The following is an 18,625-nucleotide window of genomic DNA, read 5'->3' as shown; positions in this document are numbered from 1 at the left end:
CTCGGACTCAATCCGGGTTCCAGGCTGCCCTCTTGCCCACAATTGAGAACTCTGTCTGGCTACATAAATGTTAGCTTAGTGACCACGTTGTAGGAATTCTGAATGTATACTCGCTTGTGATTGAAGAGGATCTCAGCCAGTCACAGGCTCCCCTCTCAGCTCACCGCAACTGTGTCGCTGTCCAGGCGACTTAGTTCTCGGTTGTCAAGTTGTAAGGGCAGCAGCAGCATCAACAGCGGGAAAAGATGGCCGTATTTATAACCAGACGAGAGGCAACGAAACCAGGGCGCGTCGGCGGCGAGTTGCGCGAGCGCGGTCACTAATTAACTGTATGATTGTTGTCCTTTACATCATTTGGGAATCGACGGATATTCATTAAGGTTCAATTACTCTGGCATTGCTCCATTCCAAATGGAAATCTTCAAACAAGACCTCACTATCCACTTTGCTAGGAGAACACGCGATGGCTCCGACGTTGAAGCTGTAAATGTCCAAATCATGGAAAAATCCCTTGATATCTCTCGTCATTGTGGAATGCAATGGTCGAAGGAAACGACGAGAATGTCGTTTTTCTTTGCGCATACATCCTGACGGCTTGGTTCGACAACTCGAAGGAACCTTGAGGTGCCACGATCGACCAATCGGAGTATTTCCGAGTCATTAAAACGCTAATCCAGAACAAATGAAGCACAGCGCCAATATGAATTCTGTCATTGTCCTCTACCTAACGTAATTGGATTCATGCACCCGCTCTATACCAGCTTTGATCCATTTGACGCCTTCACTCGTAGTGAAGTGTAGAAATAATGGTCCTTGATCATATGTTGAATCCAATTCCCATTAGTTAATCAGTCCGTCGGGCGTGACAATGGATTGCAGCTTGATTTCGTGGATCTTTGTATCGAGTATACACGACTCATGGATTGCCTGTAGGGTGACATATCGGCCTCAAAGTGCCGTTAACGAATCCCCAGATGCCCTGATAGCCGCATTTCTTAAACTGTTACAAAAAGTTTTTGGTCCCTTTTGGGATATCTAACTAGTCTCATTTTGGCCTAGCACCATGCAACTCCCATTTTGCCTTAGCACTACGCACGCGTGCCCGACGCGTTTATTCCTGTACGTCAACACAGCCATATAGGACCTTTATCTTTCACTAGAACTCAACAAAATACTTAACTATGGCTCGCAAAAATCGCCAGATGCCTACGTTCCGCATATCGGGACCCTCTTACGGTTCGAAGTCTGCACAAGTTAGTCCGTTTGCGACTCCGCTGCGCGCATTAGCGGCCTTGACTTCTGTTACGTACACGTGGATATTATGGAGACGCTTAGTGGTTATTTTAGTAGCAGTTTATTTTGGTTCTTTTGATGCGTTGTTGCGTTCAGGGGCAGACCCCCATTTATATAAATTGTTCTTCTCTCCTCTCTGCATTAGGGGGGATATATATATGTCCGTTGTTGATAACTTCGGACACCGCGCCTAATAGGTGCCCAAGTTGAGTCGTTTATTTTGAACACTATGCCCTAACCCATTGACGTATTCCCCGACAACACCAACACAATAACTCGCTCAGTTTTTATCATGCCTAAAAAACTGGATAAATTTGAAAACAGTTAGAAAACTCCAGCGCGCTTTTTGGTGTGACGTCCCCTGAAATGAAATTTCGGACACAGATTAGTGTATAGATATTTGAACCAATAGGGGTCTTCAAGCCAATAATCAGCATTGTCTTATTAGCCGACTTTGTGAGGGTTAGGGCAAACATAATTAGCCAGTTTCAGCTCCCGGAGTTAGAGTAATCAGCCAACGCTAATTATTGGGTTGAAAACTCTTGATGTCCGAAAGATCTATCGCACTGTGGCTCACTGGTATGGGAATTCGGACATAAGCCGGTCCAGCTGCCCTGAATTGTACGTCGTTCATATCAAGTCAAAATATTCACGCAAGTTTCGAACCTTATTAATCATGGAGTTGGCAAACCGAATCTTCCTTAGATGAGCATCAACACATGCATGTTTGGAATCGCAATCGGTGTTTAGAATTCGGCGTTTTGTAAATCTTAGATTGGTGCCGGTGGCCGAACATAGTGTGGAAGACTGGAGATCATCGGCGTAATTTAATTCTGTGCCGGTCTTCCCGTCTTCCGGTTTATGAACTTAATATTGCTGATAAATTGTGAGGATGACGGAAGGCCCATACTGATTCGTCGCCAATACTCTAAATGCTCAGAATGCCTAAGCAATGGTCGGTCTATATGAATTTCCTGAATCTTCACGATAGACCTTTTCCATCTACAACGTCGCAACTACACGGAGATGACTACTCAAACCCAGAAAGCAATTGTTATACAGGCCCCAAAGGTAGCCGAGCTCGTTACTGACCGTCCGCTTCCGACACTTCGCGATGACTATATCCTTGTTGAGACAGTGGCCGTGGCATTAAACCCCACAGACTGGAAGAGTATCGATTTCCGTGCTTGCACTGGTGCCCTTGTTGGATGTGACTACGCAGGCATTGTGAAGGAAGTTGGCAAAGCCGTCACGAAACCGTTCAAGAAAGGAGATCGAATCTGTGGCTTTGTCCATGGCTCCAATGGCATGCAACACGAGGATGGGACATTCGCAGAATATATCGTTGTCAAAGGTGACCTGCAGATTCTCATTCCGGACTGGCTTAGCTTTGAAGAAGCTGCTACTCTGGGTCTTGGTCTTGCTACAGTTGGCCAAGGACTGTACCAAGCATTAAAGCTTCCTCTTCCTAGCGCGCCATCTAAAGAGAAAATTCCAATTCTGATCTACGGCGGCTCTTCTGCGTCTGGCGTTTTAGGAATTCAATTCGCTAAACTATCTGGCTTTGCGCCCATCACTACTTGCTCAGCGCACAATATTTCCATGCTGAAGAGTCTCGGCGCCGATGCCGTGTTTGACTATAAGGATCCTAAATCGGTTGCAAATATTCGAGAGTACACCAACAATAACCTAATATATGCCTGGGATACCATTTCTTCCGAATCAAGCGCAAAATTCTGCGCTGATGCGCTTTCCTCCACAGGTGGCAAGTATGCGGCATTGCTAGACATTAAGGCACCGCGCGATGACATTGATTCATGCTGGACGATTGCATACACGGTATTCGGCGAGCCATTTCTATGGCCTCCTGCTTCTATTCCGGCAGTTACTGAGGACTATGAATTTGGCAAGAAGTGGACTGATATTGTGTCGAAGCTACTCTTGGACGGCAAGATCAAGGCCCATAAGCAAAGAGTTTGTAAAGAAGGGTTAAAGGGCGTTTTAGAAGGACTCCAACTCATGAGAGAAAACAAGGTCAGCGGAGAAAAATTGGTTTATCGCGTCGGTGAAACGCCGTGAACTTATAACTCTCATCACAACTCATGTGGAGATGGCTTCCACTTAGCAAATAAAGCTCTTTAGTAGTTTTATGCTTGTAAATAATACTTACAGTGAATAGTGCTATTTGACAATATTTTCACACCACAACGCTCACCACTTTGCAACTTGGCTCTGACTGGTCCGTGCAATCTACCCCAATCAAGCACTTCATTGGCCTTCTGTTTATAATCAAGCTCTAAATGTTTAAAAATATTTAATGGCAATTCAGTTCTATGAGATGTCCTTATCGGCCATAATCGTTGCCCTGCTAGCTTGGAATCCAAGATGACGGTGCATCAGTCCGTTTCTCTTTACCTCTACTCCAGCTGAAACCATCCATTTCGACAGACTTAAAATGACTAGGCCATCCAGCGTGTCTGCTGTTAATCTGGTAGAGCTCGACGACGAGCATTGTCAGCATCACGTGGAACTTCCAAGTATCCTCTCGTTCTAAGCGTCTTGTGAAGTATCATTATGGGCAGCTACCGTTCTAACGGTGACAATGGTGTCCACAGTGGGACAGACTTCACATTTGGTGATAATTTCCTGGACAGATTGAAAGGCTCACTCAGATACGGTGATGGTCGTTGGGATGCCATAAGTCGAGAAACGGTCTGGTGCAAGGCGGAGGGGGGGGGAATTTCTCCACTAGTTATTGCGGCTAATTGTCGCGCGAACGGGTAAGTCTAACTGTACCTACCCAGTAACAGGCGACGCTAACAACACTAGGGAGGCTGAATATCGACGGTGTCGAATACAGCATTAATGAGGACGTGTTTATTGGCGGACGAGCTGTCAATCGACGAAAAGATTGCCGCTGAGTATCTCCAGTACGGAACCGAATGCCAGGCAGAGCTGGATCGACAACCGTTACAATGTGCAGTTGTACTATTTCATACAAGGAGAACGTTTATCCTCGACATCGTTAGAATGATCTTGCCGTGGATTGCGTGCGGTCGGCCGGATACTGCTGCCTCAGCCAGTGCGGCTCAATATTATGCTTCACTCCTTGGATCAGCACCTGAACGTAACTCTATATATTAAACAGCATGATTGACATATTGTTTTAATATTCACCGAATAAGTGTAAGGCCGGTGATAGTATTACGTTATTGTCCTTTGGCAGGTCCGATTGACGGAGAATATTGCGGGTTAGGGCCGTAGACGAAGGTTCAACCGACATCCCTAGTATATGACCCGTCGTTTACCCCGGCATTGCCAGAGGGACCCTGAGAAACACTGCGTGTCAGTCAAGAGTTTATCCGGTCGTGTCCATCGTCCACAAAATCGCAAATCGTGCTTCATTGCTGCGGCTGATGTCAGGCTCTCTTTAATGTGTTCACACAGGGTCCTTAGATGCATACTTGCAGCTGTCGGGCTAAGCATTCCATTGGTTAGGGAGAATTGGTAATCCTCTAGCTGAAAACACCCAGACGCAGAGAGGGGGCCAGGGCAGGATATTAATTCCGAGCATCCGTCTTGGCTGAGATTTGCAAGCAAAAGCCGGGTAATAAGACGATATCGGGCCTTCTCAGACAATGGCAAGGAACAATGGAGTCACTTTGAAACTACATCGGTCCGCTTATAACCGGTCACTGCCATCCTCTGGTGGAGGTACATCGTGGAAGTATGACAGTCAAACTGAAGAGGTTTCCAGACCGTGTCTCTCGATTCTGACACACGCTGCATTCAAGATTGCATGCGTATCGGAAGCAGACGTGGCTGTGCAGGCTGGCTGTTCTCTGCCGTTCCTGAGTATCGATCAACGTCGTCACCTGGGCCGCGGCAGCCATTATCAGATTCGTTAGTACGTTGGCTACTACACAAATATATCTCGATTCCGCTTACCATATTATCCATTTCAACAATTGCCAGGATCTCTAACTGGCCATGGTTGGTGTCGCCGGTGGAAGTAAGGGCTGTGCCAACTGTAAGCAGCGCAAGATCAAGGTATGCAAGTGGCATTCTTGTATTATTAGTGGAAATATGCTAATATATAGTGCGACGAATCTTTCCCTAAATGTCTAAGATGCATCAAATCAAACCTTGTCTGCGGCGGCCCCAGTGTCAGGCCTATGTTAAGAAAACAAGGCGTCGGTGGCAACACCATCAGATCAGTCACCAGTAAGTCTTCGGCAGTCCTTGACCATGATCCTGTAGGCAGACGACTGCGGAACTTGCTGATGACGGACGACGAAGCGGGTCTCCACGCCTACGAGGGAAAACTAAGGTCACGCCCACTACCCAGCTTGCAATTGAGCATTCGATCCAAAAACTATTGCGCGCTTTCAATTCGACCTCGATTCCTCGTGAGCTGGCACTCTTTCCTGAGTACGATCTGTACAACTATTGCATCAAAATTTTCGTTGATAAATTCTCAATTGGTCACGCACATCGATTTGGCCGGAACGTGAGCACATGGATAGACATGATTCCGCAATTCGTCCTTTCGCTCGTTCCTTCCTCAACAACGTTCGCCTCGCGTGCGCTAGTCATCTCCGTTTGCAGCTCCACTTACCAAGACCCGGATATTGCGTTGCTGGCTTCAAACTGGTACGTCCAGGCATTAAGGCACCAGAAAGAACTCGTCAACGTCATCACCTCCGGTCAAGTGAGGATATATCAATCGGGCTACTGTTCCAGAATCGTTACAGTCGAAGAGGATTCTACGTCACCATCATCCCAGGCGTCTTCCTCCTCTGCAACATCTTCCTATCATGATCTGATACATTGGGCACGCAGCGACACGGCCAGGGTCCCTATGCCTAACAAGAGCTCTATTCTCTTGCCGGAAAATTCATCCATGGATCTGCCACTCCCGGAGACCGGCCGGAATGTGAGCACCGTTCGAGGCAACTTTATGTCGCCCGAGGACGACAGTATTACGGCAGGCATGCTGCTTGGCATCTACGAAGTACTCAACTGTGCGTCTGATGAGAATTGGCTTAGCCTGCTGTCTGGTGCGAATGAACTAATGCGATGGCGTGGACCAGAGTCATTTCGAACTGGTTTCAACAGCGCATTGTTCCAGGGTATTCGAGGGATGACAGCAATTCATGCGATGGTCACACGCAAAAAATCATTTCTCAACGACCCTGAGTGGAAGACCATTCCATGGGAGCATTCGCCTTCTCAAAAGGTAATCCAGCAGTACTTGTTTGATCTAATCCTGGAAGTGCCAGAGCACCAAGAGATTGTCGATCGAGTTCTCCTGTACTCTTTTAACAATTACGAACAAGGCTTAGACGATGAAATTGCCGGTCCTACAAATAGAGTTCCACATTTACGCAAACAATGTCGCACTCGCGAGGTGTGGGAGAAGCTCCGCGAAACTCATAAAAAGCTCAACGATCTAGAGTCTCGGTTTGACGCTTGGTTTGCAAGGTATTTCGAGAGCGCTCGAGATTTCGCGCGCGAATATTTACATCTCTCACTCACTGTGAAGTTTGATCCTGCGACTGCCGCACCAAGTGTTCCTACACCGCGATGTCCAGCTACTATGAGTGATAGCGAGTATTATGCTACGCACTTTTTTCGTCCATCTGTCAAGTACGCGACTTTGCATGACGCACGAATTGTTACGATGTACCTCGCCGCGCGCATGATGGTTGCGTACTTGCAAAATCTTACCGTCTATTTTGCATGTCTCGACTTCGAAGATTCACTTGCGCCAAACCCTGGCGAGCGCCACAACCTTGAGGCTTATATTGAGAACAAGACGAACTACGCACGGGATATCGCGCGCACAATCTGTCGCTCAGGGAACTACATGCTCACCCGTGGGTCAAACATCCACCTGCTCTTTCCATTTCGTGTGGCGCTCTCGACCATCGTAGATACGCTCGAGCGGGGATGGATCTGGAACGAGCTCCGTCGGATGCATGATATGGGTATCCGACTCAGTCTTGCAGACCTGAATGGCACATTTGCGGATCAGTATGTGTCTGAATGGAAGAGGTTCAAGAACTTGGATGTGTGCCCTGGGTGCGGGGAACATTTACGATTGCACACACAATGTTGAGACGCTATTGAGGATGAAACGCATACGATATAGTTTTATCGAGATGCTGTATCGAGGCAGTGATGGTTCCTTGAAACTCATGAAAGTAATGCCAGGAAATACGGGAGAACTCTACTGTGACCAAACCGGCCTAGTAATTGTTGGCGTACTCGTCAAGATGAATACCCGCAGGCGGCCGCTGCGGCTAGATATTACTTGGCAATCCCAGCTTCGAGGGCGGCACCGTGAGGATGATTCTCATGGGAGACATTATGATAATTGAGTTATTGTATGACTACGTAGGCACAATACAATTGTGTATGTGTACTGATCGATCAGGAAAGCTTACGTAGTTGTTCTGCCAATTTGCCAATATTGTCAGACGGCAATCGTCAGACGTGGATACAATATCGGCAAAACGTTAACAGCCCTACATATACGTGGAATGTCCCATGTGGTGCAATCAGAGCTTCCCTTTATAATCTGATGGATTGCATATGAAACGGCACGTGACATTTCCTCCCGTTAGATTCAGCTTCCAAATATGTTCATCAGTGCTGGCGTACTTACAGCTGCCAACGAGATCACGTTGCAGGTATATAATGAGTGAATGCTGTACAGATTGGACTTGCGGGATAATTTACGAACGGTAGACAGTTTCGTATACGATTACCATCCTACCGTAATTTATCTAAAGAAAACACTCTACAACATTAAAGCTAGTGTGTCAAAACAAGTGGTTCAACTCTACTTGGCGATAATTTTGCTTCCAATTATTTGTAAAGCAGGCCATCTCCAGGTTAACTTGTTCCTCTACACTTCTGTGTACACCGTCGTCAGCACCACCCATAAACTACATCTCCTATTTGTAATCCTTCTCCCTTCATTTGAAAATTGATTTTGTACGCTAGACGGGCATGCCTTCCTTATCGACTTCTCCTCTTGAGCCTACGACTTCTCCTCTTGAGACTAAAGTCAACGTTTCCCAGCTTTCTTGGAAGCAGAATCCCGGATGGAGAAATGTTTGCAAACCGGCAGCTATGAAGATCATCCTAAATTTCTATCAGTAAGCCATAAAATCAGCAGAAGTTCAAATGGGAATAACTTACACTCCCTCGTGGACCATGAACGTGACCTGTTGATTAGCCTGCGGTCCATGAAATCCCTGGCTAAGTTCGGCGACTCGATATACGCTTCTTGCAAAAATGCAGATAATGGAGACAGCAAGCCCCCAGAGAAATGCGCGAAATTTCCAGTTATTTCTCAATACGGCATGACTTGATTCGCGAGCCTCGATTGGGGATTGGCGTACTCGGAAATCGCTACAAGCCATCATGAACAGCAAGGTCGCCACCACCTGAAAAGCAAGTCCGGCTAGCATAATGTTCTTACCCAAGTCAACCGAGCTTTGCGTATTAGCCGATGCTGCAATGCCACCTCCAGCTCCTGCAGATCGAATGAGTCACCAATTCTGCTGACAAAAAGCTTCAATATAGATTTTACCTTGAAGGCCGAGCGATATAAAATCGCACGCAATAAAAGCAAAGGTGTAGGTTCGCGGCTTGAACCGAGAGAGGTTTTCTCCATAGACAACAACACTAATATGAGTTAGTGGGCGATCGTTACTGTGACAGAATCACACATTGGTATATTGACATTCTAGAAAGACAAAGGTACACCGCTGCGCTAAGAAATGCGGGTCCGGTGGTCAAGCAAATCATATATCTAAAGCATTAGTGAGAGATTCAGTTGTGTTGGAACCAGCGGCACCTACAAAAGATATGGAGATATTATGAAAGGGTTAAAGTGCATTTGTATGCGACCAATATATCCCAAGATTTCAACTACAATGAAACGGTTATCATATCAGTTGAACCAACAAGAGTAGAACACTAACTTACGAACAATTCCGCCTTGCATAGCTACAAAGTATCCCCATATCCTGTACTTAAGGGCCAGCATGATCTGAAGTAAGATCAACAAACTGAACCAGCCAACAAAGAATGCATTCCCTCCGAGGGAAGGAACGTAGGTAAAGTGTGCTTGACGGAGCGTGCACGTCTGGAGAGTGCATTCTTCGTCGGGAATGGTATAGTTACTGTCCATGTCTCTCAGTTATAACAATATTAATTAGAATGAGCTGTTGCCGCAAGGTGTTTGTTACGGTACATTTGGCATATATATAATAATCTCCATGGCCAGGCGGACTCCACCGGCCACAGCTGACAGCATAGGATCAAATGCAAAGAAAAAGCAAACATTCTTTGATCTTAATTTCCGCGTAAGCAAACGTCATCAGTGCTACCAGTGTAATTAGTTGTTTCGTTGTTGAGGACCAGGACGAGCTGGAGTCTCCGTAGATATGCTTCTCGAAGTGATCTCATCGGGCTAGGGTTTGACAGCATTTTCGCATGTGCAGTTCAGTGCATCCGAGATACTATTTCGTGTTCTAGCTGCTGGATATCCGCTTCGCATTTCCCAGTTAACTTCTATTACCGTGATCTGCATAGCAAATTGAAATTATCTTGACTCTTAAACAGAGGCTCTCGTAGGGGCTGAGCGGCTTCGAGATCTTCAGTATTCGAGAGGGATTATTCAAAATCTACGTGGGCGGCCGGTCTGTCTGCTTAACTGCATTTATTCGAGTTTATATAGCAGCCAATTCCGAATCATTTTACATTCGCTGTGCTGATGACGGCGAGGCTCCCGTAAATAACAAACGCTTGTGATGCCGTCCCACAAAGACTTAAGATCCTCTTTGTCAAGCAATTCCCGATTCTTAATAAGAATAGTGTAAAGTTTATATTCAGTCTGTCTATTTTGCGAATAAGGTTAATCACGCGATATTTGTCTCCTCGGTAATATATCTGTCCGTCGCGCACTACACTAATGCAAAGCAATTTATTCTCGCGCGCCATCGTTAGCCTTGGCGACTACGGTGTATGAGGGTTTGGGTTTCATATTCTTGTGCCATGAAGACAGAGAATCGAAAGTTGATACGGAGCCCGATTACAAATTCAAGGCTTAGTCTCCGTTCTCACAGAGTAGTTTTACTTGACAATCGATCGTCGATTGGACAGTCAGTAATAACCCGGCTGTAAGTACTCGACCGAAACAGCAGTTGGAATCTTTCCCAATGTGGTATATCCTCAGTAGATAGAGCTAATCTCATAATGACGCGCTTGAGGTTCGTTTTAGTCGCCTTTGTATGGTGCATCCATCCAAGAACCGAAATCGCGGCCATAATTTCCAAAATAACCCTCACCCCGGGACAAATGGTCGACCATCGTTTATGCTATACTAATTTAGATAACGTCAGGGTCAGGTTTAAGTCGCGAAAGAGTTAGGCGTTTGTCATGAAGAGATTAGGTACCGATCAAATAAGCAAACCAGCAATCACTCCTGATTCTTGATTTACGATAACAAAATAATCGACAATTGCTAGAAGAGGACTTTACTAACAGTTTAGTAAATATTTTGAGTTGATAAAAGACGATGTGGCGGTGTGGATAGAAAAATTGTTGCAAAAGCCGGTACTCCTTTCGGGTCTTGGGTGGATCGCCATACATATCCTCCGCCGCCACCCGAACCTCTCGCCGTGGCTCAATCGCTCTCTGACACGATAGGTCCCAACTCGCAAGAACAGATTCCCGAGTTTCCGATGCAGCTGCAGCTGAGAAATTTAAATATGAATGTTTCTCAGGCGTAGCGACGCTCTTTCTTTGGCGCCAACTTGGAATGTAGAGAGATTCCCCTGTTTCATGTCATCCAGGATCGCTTTTTCAGCCTGTAGTCAGCATAAGTCCGGCAATATCGGGACTTTAAATTAATAAAAATTAAAAGTAAAAGTGCAGGGTTAACCGCATCCATACATATACAAGTTTGAAATTCCTTGATCGCGAAGGGAAACTCCCTATCATTAGTAAACATTCGGTGTATTTGGTCGATAGAGTGGATCCAACCGATTGATGCCTAAGCCTAACCACGTCGTTCACATCGGTAATAATATGATGCCAGAACCTTTAAAATCCACTATTACTTTATAGTTCAACTGGTCTGTAGATTGCCGTCGCGTCTTGTGTTCCAACACAACCTAGGTTTGGCTATCCGCACCAAATGCAATGCTAATAATAAAAAAATTCAGATTTTCCGATTTCTACCTGCGGCTAGACCTCGATATAACGAATCCTACACAATGTGTAAGGAAACCGTATCCGACGTAGTCGGTGGATAAGCTTTAAAATCTTCTTTCATGTTTTACAACTTGAGGATCTATGCCCCATAATATGCACTGGGATATGCACTGCGACGGCTTCCAGCCTCATATTTACAGGTTTGAAGCCACAAATCAAGCGTACAAACGAACGACCAAAGCTAAAGCTCAAAGACATAAAACAACCAAGATACAACCGAGACAAAGTCAGCCGCAACTCCCACGCATCACACGTACGCTTCAGGGCACATCCCTGACACAATGTCAATTGAAATCTCATACAAAATTCGTTATTCCTCGATACAGCAAAAATGCATTAACTTCCTATAGCTGCGCCATTGTTATATCAAGAGTCCCTCTGATATGCCCCCTCGAAAAGCTATCTCAAACGGCCAGACGGCTGCAGCTTGTCCTGCTCAACGGCGGCTACGCCCTTTTGTCAGCAACAGTGGTTGATGGCCACCTCTGATCAGGACATTTTCAGCGTCTGCAATTCTTTCATCTCGATATAATCATCTTGACCTATCGAATGATCGCCGCTCGCTCCCGATGCAAAACGTTTTCGTCTGAACACTGGCCTTATATGAATGGATACTATGAGCAAAGGGTTATATAATAATAACGTGACACATTATAAAGGAAAATGCACAATTCTTTGGAAAAATATTCCTGCTTATGAAGGAAAGGAGATGCCTACATCCAGTAATGACCGGTTACAGAATTTTCAGTCGCGGTAATCTATTAAAGTCCCACACAACTATGAAGAGGATGGAAGTATAATGGAAGTCGAGTGCTGAACAGCTGATTGCAGTTAGACAGGCATTAGTGCGTATAGCCTTAAGCAGCAGTTTAATTGCGATGAGACATCTCGTTTTTGCAAGCGAATTCCTGATAAAAGAACATGAAGGCTCCCTGGAAGTCAAGAGAAAGCAAGAATCACTACTCATGTCTGCTGTCATACAAATGGATCTGAACGCCTGTCAACTTGGGAAATTGGAACTGCTAAGACACCTCGTGCTTTCGGGAGGCTGTTAACATTTAAAGTCATAATCGAAAAGACAGCCGTTATTATGGAGGAATTTAAAATTATGGATCAGCTCCTGAGAGCGGTGGATCTTCAGTATGCTGACTAAAGGTTAGTCCACCCTAACCCTAGTCGCGTATATTTTTTAAATTGTTAGTGATGAATGTTGCTGTAGCTTTATAACCTGGTTTTTCTCAGTGTCATATTCAACCCGACTTCTAGCCATATTAAAACACTTACCTGCTGACTCGTCACATTCATCAGAGTTCATCGCGTTGGCTCCATTCGCGTTATCAGTGATCCGGTCGGCTAAGATCTCTTCTTCTGCAGCCCGACTTCGCTCTTGCTCCTGATTCTTCCGCTTCAAGGTTTCGTCAGCCAACTGGCACCTGAGATCTCAGTGGATTTTGTGAGTTGAAAGCCGTTAGCAGTTTTGCGGACGCGTTACATTCCGAATTTTGCTTTGACTCATTGCATCGACCGTTCCCCGGGTTGTATATTTCAAACGTTTATCAGCGTCTGGAGAAACCACAAACGCTTCAAAGCATTGTCGATTTCGGACTGACGTAGGCGGACTTCGACCACTTGGAGCTCTTCGGCATCTTGACCACCACGCGCATCGGCATCTTGACCACTGGCCTCGGCAATATTTTGGGCGGCCTGACTGGCTCTATCAAATCTCTTCAAAATATTCTTTCTTCCATTGATAGACTGCTCTATAGATTTACTACTCGGACGAGTCATGGTGAAATATCGATAGGTATACTGATTATTAGATGACGCGTTCTGGTTTGTTTACGACTAGTCGAAGGCGTCGAGGCAATATTTCAGCCTAATACAAAATTTAGCTAACCTAATTAAGAACGTAGGGTAATTTTAACAAGGTAGGAGTTCATGCTGCCATAGTTAAGGACTAATGTACCCCCTTTTTTTCACTGAAGTAACATTTTATCAATTTTCTATTTGACAATAAAATAAGGCCGGTACTTCCGTTAATGGACTTAACTAAAATATAATTTCAATTTCAGCCTCATAACTGTGTGGATGGTGATGCTATTACAATGTTGAGACGGCAACGTACGATTGTCGCGACCAACTTTAGTCACCATATAATGACATCCGCTAAGTCGCAAACTTTATTCTTCAGTACATATGACGTCGATCAGCCACGAGAACATTTAAGGTTCAATAAGCGTTTACCACGGCTCAGGGTCAGCGCTATTGGCCTCCTCGTCAAACTTAATCGATAATCAAGTGGGCACGTTTCCCCCCACCGATGATTCCTTCATGATAACTCATCTCGCACCATTCGCTAACCTCCCGATCCAATGGAGAGCTCTGCCAAATGACCGGCCCTCTAAACGTCTATTCGATTTCAATATTCGTAGCACTCGGTGGTGCTTTGTTCGGATTCGATATTTCGTCTGTTGCCGGTGTTGTTGGTACACATCAGTACACGACATTTTATGGCAATCCACTAGGCACGACACAAGGGAGCATCACCGGGGCAATGGCCGCAGGTTCGATCGTTGGCGCTCTGTCATCTAGCTTTTTAGGTGACAAGTAAGTGTCGTGATTCTGATATGGACAGGTGATGACGAAACTTACATTCTTTATAGATTTTCACGTAAAATTTCGATTCAAATCGGGGCGGTTTTCTGGTGCATCGGGGCCACCATACAGTCTGCATCGAATGGCGTCGCGATGTTAATAGCGGGGCGCGTCATAGCGGGTCTCTGCGTTGGGTTGACCTCGGCCCTCGTGCCTATCTATCAAACGGAAATCGCACCGCGAAAATTACGCGGGCGCATAGTTGGCTTCCAAATGTTTGCCATTACCTGCGGCATCATGATTCAATACTTTATTCAGTATGGCTGTTCGTTTATCAATTCTGAAGCTGCGTTTCGCATTCCGTGGGCCATACAAACTATTCCTGCAGTTATACTTTTTTTCAGCTTGTTCTTTTTGCCCTATTCGCCGCGGTGGCTTGCTAGTAAGGACCGATGGGACGAGGTATTGCAAGTGCTTGCCTTCCTCCGCACGGCTAATGAAAACACGAACGATCCGCTGGTGATTGCAGAGTATAGGGAAATCGAAGACCAAATCCGGTCCGAGCGCGAGGCATGCTCCAACTCCTATCGTGAACTATTCTCGCAAAAGATTCGCAAACGCCTCTTCATCTCGATGGCAGTCCAGATGTGGAGTCAGTTGATCGGCATGAACGTGATGATGTATTACATAGTATATGTGCTCAAGTCGGCAGGAATCGCCAACGCTAGATTCGCATCGTCGATTCAGTACATTATCAACGTCGCCATGACTGTCCCATGTCTACTGTGGATAGACCGGTGGGGCCGCCGGCCTTGCCTCCTTATCGGTGCACTTGTTATGTCCTTTTGGCACTTCCTCATAGGTGGGTTGCTCATGCGCTATGGCGAACCCAACCCTGTCCTAAATGAGCCGGAAACTTGGATAGTCGTCGGTCATAGCGCGGTGAGTCGGACTATTTTAGCCTGCTCTTACCTCTTCGTTGCCACGTTTGCCGTGTCTTGGGCTCCAATAAGTTGGTTATATCCTCCCGAGATTGCTCCAGTCCGTGTACGCGCGAAGTCCGTTGCAGTCGCCGCGGCAACAAATTGGGCAGCCAATTTCGCATTGGGCTTCGGAGTTCCACCGCTACTGCGCTCCATCAGTTGGCGTATGTTCTTTGTGTTTGGGGCATTCTGCATAGCGGCATTTATTCATGTTTTGTTGGCCGTGCCCGAGACGAAGCAGCGCACAATAGAGGAAATGGACGAAATTTTCGAGCACGGTGAGCCGTTATGGAAGACGTTCAGAGCGATGGGTGAAACGGATAGACTCGACAAGCTAGCGAGGGATATTGAATTATGTGCAGCGGCTGCCTCAATTCTTCAAGCACCCCAAGTCTTCAACCACCTCAAATCCTCAAGTACCGCAGATTCTGAAGTCCAACCACTTCAAATCCTAAAGCATGACAATTAAGTCCTCTGGTTCCAAAGGTTTGTCCCCGAGTACGTTCAGGATTCGGATAGCATAAGCCAGCTATACAAGATACTGCATGCAATGTCTCAGAGGCTAAAATATTTGGAGATGAAACCTCCAACGAATTGCCCGGCGTCCTTTAACGTTTCATATCTCCTAATAGAGGGATCACAATCTATATGAATCAAGTCAGAAAGTGGCAGCAAATTTAGGAAATCTGACCTCGAGTTCAATCAAGGAAAGAATGGCAACATTGATTATAGGTGCGAGGACACACCCTGCCGGCTTCAAGTGATCCAGGTGGGCATAATCTGAATCTTGACGGCAAACTTTGAACTGTGCTATGACGTCCTTGATGCAGAAAGGTATCGCTAAGTACATCCCAGGGTTTGCACTGCTGTCATAATAATCAATGTAAGTAATAGCTATACTAACGTTATTCTCCCAGTGTGGCAATGGCCCAGTGCCAATATGCCTCAGCAATGTTAGCCTTTTCTGCAGTACGTTACTACATAAAATCTCGCCAAAAAGTTGTTGGCAAAATCCGCCGAAAGCAAGCGAAGTACGAGCCTGTCTCAACAGTAACGTATTCTGGCCAAGTTGAATACTCTTTGAAGAGCATAATCTGGATGGTAGCTGGGAGGTTACAGTCTAAGATGAATGATCCTATGAAACCTTTACCAAAATTATGGAGTATCGTAGCAATTAGATATTTTCACACCAAACTTTAATGGGTTGAACACTACCAGTGCGAAAAATTTTGTTACGAAAATCTGCTACCTGCAACCACTCCATCTCACATGGAACCAAATGAGGACGTGAGCCGCGCAAGAAACTCGGGGTTTGATGAACGACCCCAAGTCTCAAATGAGCATCTCCGAGGAGAAATTCGACAAAATGAAAAATGATCATAATCATTGTCTCATTCACGCAAAAGTAGGTACAGACATAACTTGAGGCTCCCATTCATATTTTGCAACAGCTGTATCCTCATAAACAGCAAGGGGTTAGGTTGCGGGCTGCTAGCTTGCGCAACCCTAGACCTTGCAAGGACCGGAGACACCCGAGTGTCGCTCATGCCAGCTCCATCCTTAGACGATCTCCCTCCAAGAGATGTGTCACCAATCAACGTGCGCTACATGCTGTAGGACCACTTGCTGGAGTTTATGAAGAATGAATCCCTAACATCGTTTTAGCAGGCAAGACTTGGTTCGGATGTGGCCATCACATTCCGTCAGTTCTCGACCGCATTCCGAAAGAAGAGTGGTACTATTGATTTATGTAGATTTGTTCATATAAGAAGACTAATTTTGTTCATAGGTGTAGCTGTCCTAAGTCTGAAGGTAGTCAGTATCCACCCATGGGTCCTTCGCCAGTTAGTACGTTATTTCGCCAAGTGATGGCGAGATTGAAAACGAAGAATTAGTGAAAGAGTGCGCCGATTACTGTGAACTCGGCGAAGTCACACAATCGAGTGCACCATGACGAGAACCGGATGACCGAGCTACAAACGTTATAATACCTCTAGTTTGGCAATAATGTCGCGATGTTCAAGTAGTCTGTTCAACCAAGGCTCGATAAACTGAGTATATCACACGAATTGCGGGTGTACAAGCTTGATTAAAGTATATAATCTTATCCGTGACTTTTTGCGTCATAGTGGAATCTTAACTCAAGGCATCGCCTGCTTTTCTGAGGACAAAGTCAACCAAGAATTCGCTCAAAATGCATGTTGAATATAACTAAGGTTTCATTGGATCCGCGTTTACCACTACCACTTCGTGATGTTTAAAAGTACAAAGTCAACGTTCATAGCTACTACTTGACGTTGTTCTATTCTACTTTGTGTTCAGGGTAACCGGTTGTGTAATATTAAGAGCAATAGCAAACCCGCCGGTTACCAGAGTAATTGAATTAAAGAAAACAAAGGAAGGAATATAGATAACGGAAGCCTTAAGTGAACCCACCATCCTGAAATCGAAGACTACGAACAATGTCCGAAGATAGAGACATTTGAGTCTGGAAGTTCGAAGAGCTGAGGATTGGGTGCCATGGAAACACCAGATGACCCTTATATTGAACAGCTAACGTTCAGGCTGAGATACCTGGCGAGAGTCCTACGCCCAAGGAGATATGAAATCGGTTGAGATATTTGACCAGACTACAGCGGGATTGCGCATGCAGCTAGAGTTAGCGAATCTGAAGTACTCGGACTTTAAGGACGCAAATGTTTGTGCAGCGATTTGGCTAGTCACAGAGGGATGTACACACTATAGGGGGATGTATACACTAGAAGCACGGGTAGCGCAAAAACCCATGATTGACGCAAGACCTATGGCCAGAAGCTCTAACGCACGCGGTTTAACTGTGCAAAGATGCAAGAATGAAAGCAAATCATTCACAAAATAAATATGAATCCCTCCGCCGAAACATCGCTGCAGATTGCAGCGGACATCGCACTAAGACTGAACTGCCTATTTAAAGTTTGCACTTGTTTGCCCAAACGCGATAGTTAGTCAACCGTGCTGGGGTTGACATCATTTTCTTATCTTCTTCATCAAGTTCTAGATTGATATACGTAAAACGGAGAAAAATGATTGTGTCTAATTGGCATTTAATCTTAGTTTTTCTAGGAGTGGCTCCTCCTTGTTTTGTCTATTGGGTTCATCCCCGATCTAGGTCCCGGCATCTGAAGTCGTCAGCAGCCTTCGTCAAGAGGCCCCACAACGCCGAGTCTCTTCTAGCAGATGCAGCGAGTGCGAAATACAAGGTTCATATAGATCATGACGCTCCTCTCTCCTCATGCTCGTATATGCCTTCACCATATATTCCATCGGTCCTTATTTCCCCCCGGACTTCATTAGCCGAAGCTCTGCGCAATGATAACGCCGTAACCTAAATGCGACGCCATTTCGCAGACTTTCTGGAACATCCGGTGGTCCTTCGGCGAATGACCCAGTATCAGACTCATTTGAGCTTGATCGTCGTCGGG

At 45.7% G+C, this 18,625-nt stretch overlaps 7 protein-coding genes across 7 annotated transcripts; 4 read left to right on the top strand and 3 right to left on the bottom strand.

Annotated features, from left to right (window-relative positions):
- Window positions 1-41: 41 nt before the first annotated feature.
- V1508DRAFT_427193 (uncharacterized protein) lies at window positions 42-948 on the bottom strand. The gene has a single exon (XM_066941652.1). It carries the CDS (start codon window positions 580-582, stop codon window positions 376-378), a length of 207 nt encoding a protein of 68 aa, XP_066792638.1. The 5' UTR covers window positions 583-948; the 3' UTR covers window positions 42-375.
- A 1,212-nt stretch (window positions 949-2,160) lies between these two features.
- V1508DRAFT_35158 (chaperonin 10-like protein) lies at window positions 2,161-3,765 on the top strand. The gene has a single exon (XM_066936820.1). It carries the CDS (start codon window positions 2,320-2,322, stop codon window positions 3,370-3,372), a length of 1,053 nt encoding a protein of 350 aa, XP_066792637.1. The 5' UTR covers window positions 2,161-2,319; the 3' UTR covers window positions 3,373-3,765.
- A 1,518-nt stretch (window positions 3,766-5,283) lies between these two features.
- V1508DRAFT_406884 (uncharacterized protein) lies at window positions 5,284-7,414 on the top strand (the record flags this gene model as incomplete). Its single annotated transcript, XM_066938809.1, has 3 exons — window positions 5,284-5,343; window positions 5,394-5,549; window positions 5,642-7,414. The coding sequence occupies 3 exons, from the start codon at window positions 5,284-5,286 to the stop codon at window positions 7,412-7,414; spliced, it is 1,989 nt and encodes a 662-aa protein (XP_066792636.1).
- A 651-nt stretch (window positions 7,415-8,065) lies between these two features.
- On the bottom strand, window positions 8,066-9,713 carry V1508DRAFT_427183 (RTA1 like protein-domain-containing protein). The gene is made up of 6 exons (XM_066941651.1): window positions 9,295-9,713; window positions 9,168-9,237; window positions 9,050-9,118; window positions 8,897-8,991; window positions 8,503-8,839; window positions 8,066-8,445 (listed from the first exon to the last, which is right to left on the bottom strand). Exons 1-6 carry the CDS (start codon window positions 9,497-9,499, stop codon window positions 8,301-8,303), a joined length of 921 nt encoding a protein of 306 aa, XP_066792635.1. The 5' UTR covers window positions 9,500-9,713; the 3' UTR covers window positions 8,066-8,300.
- A 2,272-nt stretch (window positions 9,714-11,985) lies between these two features.
- Window positions 11,986-13,374, bottom strand: V1508DRAFT_400580 (uncharacterized protein; the record flags this gene model as incomplete). The annotated part of the gene is made up of 3 exons (XM_066938347.1): window positions 11,986-12,032; window positions 12,871-12,991; window positions 13,138-13,374. The coding sequence occupies 3 exons, from the start codon at window positions 13,372-13,374 to the stop codon at window positions 11,986-11,988; spliced, it is 405 nt and encodes a 134-aa protein (XP_066792634.1).
- A 601-nt stretch (window positions 13,375-13,975) lies between these two features.
- On the top strand, window positions 13,976-15,633 carry V1508DRAFT_361493 (general substrate transporter; the record flags this gene model as incomplete). The annotated part of the gene is made up of 2 exons (XM_066937188.1): window positions 13,976-14,193; window positions 14,250-15,633. 2 exons carry the CDS (start codon window positions 13,976-13,978, stop codon window positions 15,631-15,633), a joined length of 1,602 nt encoding a protein of 533 aa, XP_066792633.1.
- A 2,450-nt stretch (window positions 15,634-18,083) lies between these two features.
- Window positions 18,084-18,625, top strand: V1508DRAFT_34911 (uncharacterized protein). Its single transcript, XM_066936749.1, has one exon. It carries the CDS (start codon window positions 18,227-18,229, stop codon window positions 18,530-18,532), a length of 306 nt encoding a protein of 101 aa, XP_066792632.1. The 5' UTR covers window positions 18,084-18,226; the 3' UTR covers window positions 18,533-18,625.

Source organism: Lipomyces doorenjongii, assembly GCF_038497915.1.
Source record: "Lipomyces doorenjongii strain NRRL Y-27504 unplaced genomic scaffold V1508scaffold_113, whole genome shotgun sequence".
NCBI classification, from domain to species: domain Eukaryota; kingdom Fungi; phylum Ascomycota; class Lipomycetes; order Lipomycetales; family Lipomycetaceae; genus Lipomyces; species Lipomyces doorenjongii.
The sequence above is the reverse complement of the archived record's forward strand: the minus strand, read 5'-3'. Positions and strand labels throughout refer to the sequence as shown.

Bases quoted from the DNA above. Each gene is read 5' to 3' on its own strand.
- V1508DRAFT_34911 (XM_066936749.1), top strand. From the start codon at position 18,227: ATGATTGTGTCTAATTGGCATTTAATCTTAGTTTTTCTAGGAGTGGCT.
- V1508DRAFT_35158 (XM_066936820.1), top strand. From the start codon at position 2,320: ATGACTACTCAAACCCAGAAAGCAATTGTTATACAGGCCCCAAAGGTA.
- V1508DRAFT_427183 (XM_066941651.1), bottom strand. From the start codon at position 9,499: ATGGACAGTAACTATACCATTCCCGACGAAGAATGCACTCTCCAGACG. The intron at 9,238-9,294 runs GTAAGTTAGTGT...GTTTCATTGTAG, and splicing joins TATGCAAGGCGGAATTGTTC to TTGAAATCTTGGGATATATT. The intron at 8,446-8,502 runs GTAAGTTATTCC...ATAGAAATTTAG, and splicing joins TTCATGGTCCACGAGGGAGT to GATGATCTTCATAGCTGCCG.
- V1508DRAFT_427193 (XM_066941652.1), bottom strand. From the start codon at position 582: ATGCGCAAAGAAAAACGACATTCTCGTCGTTTCCTTCGACCATTGCAT.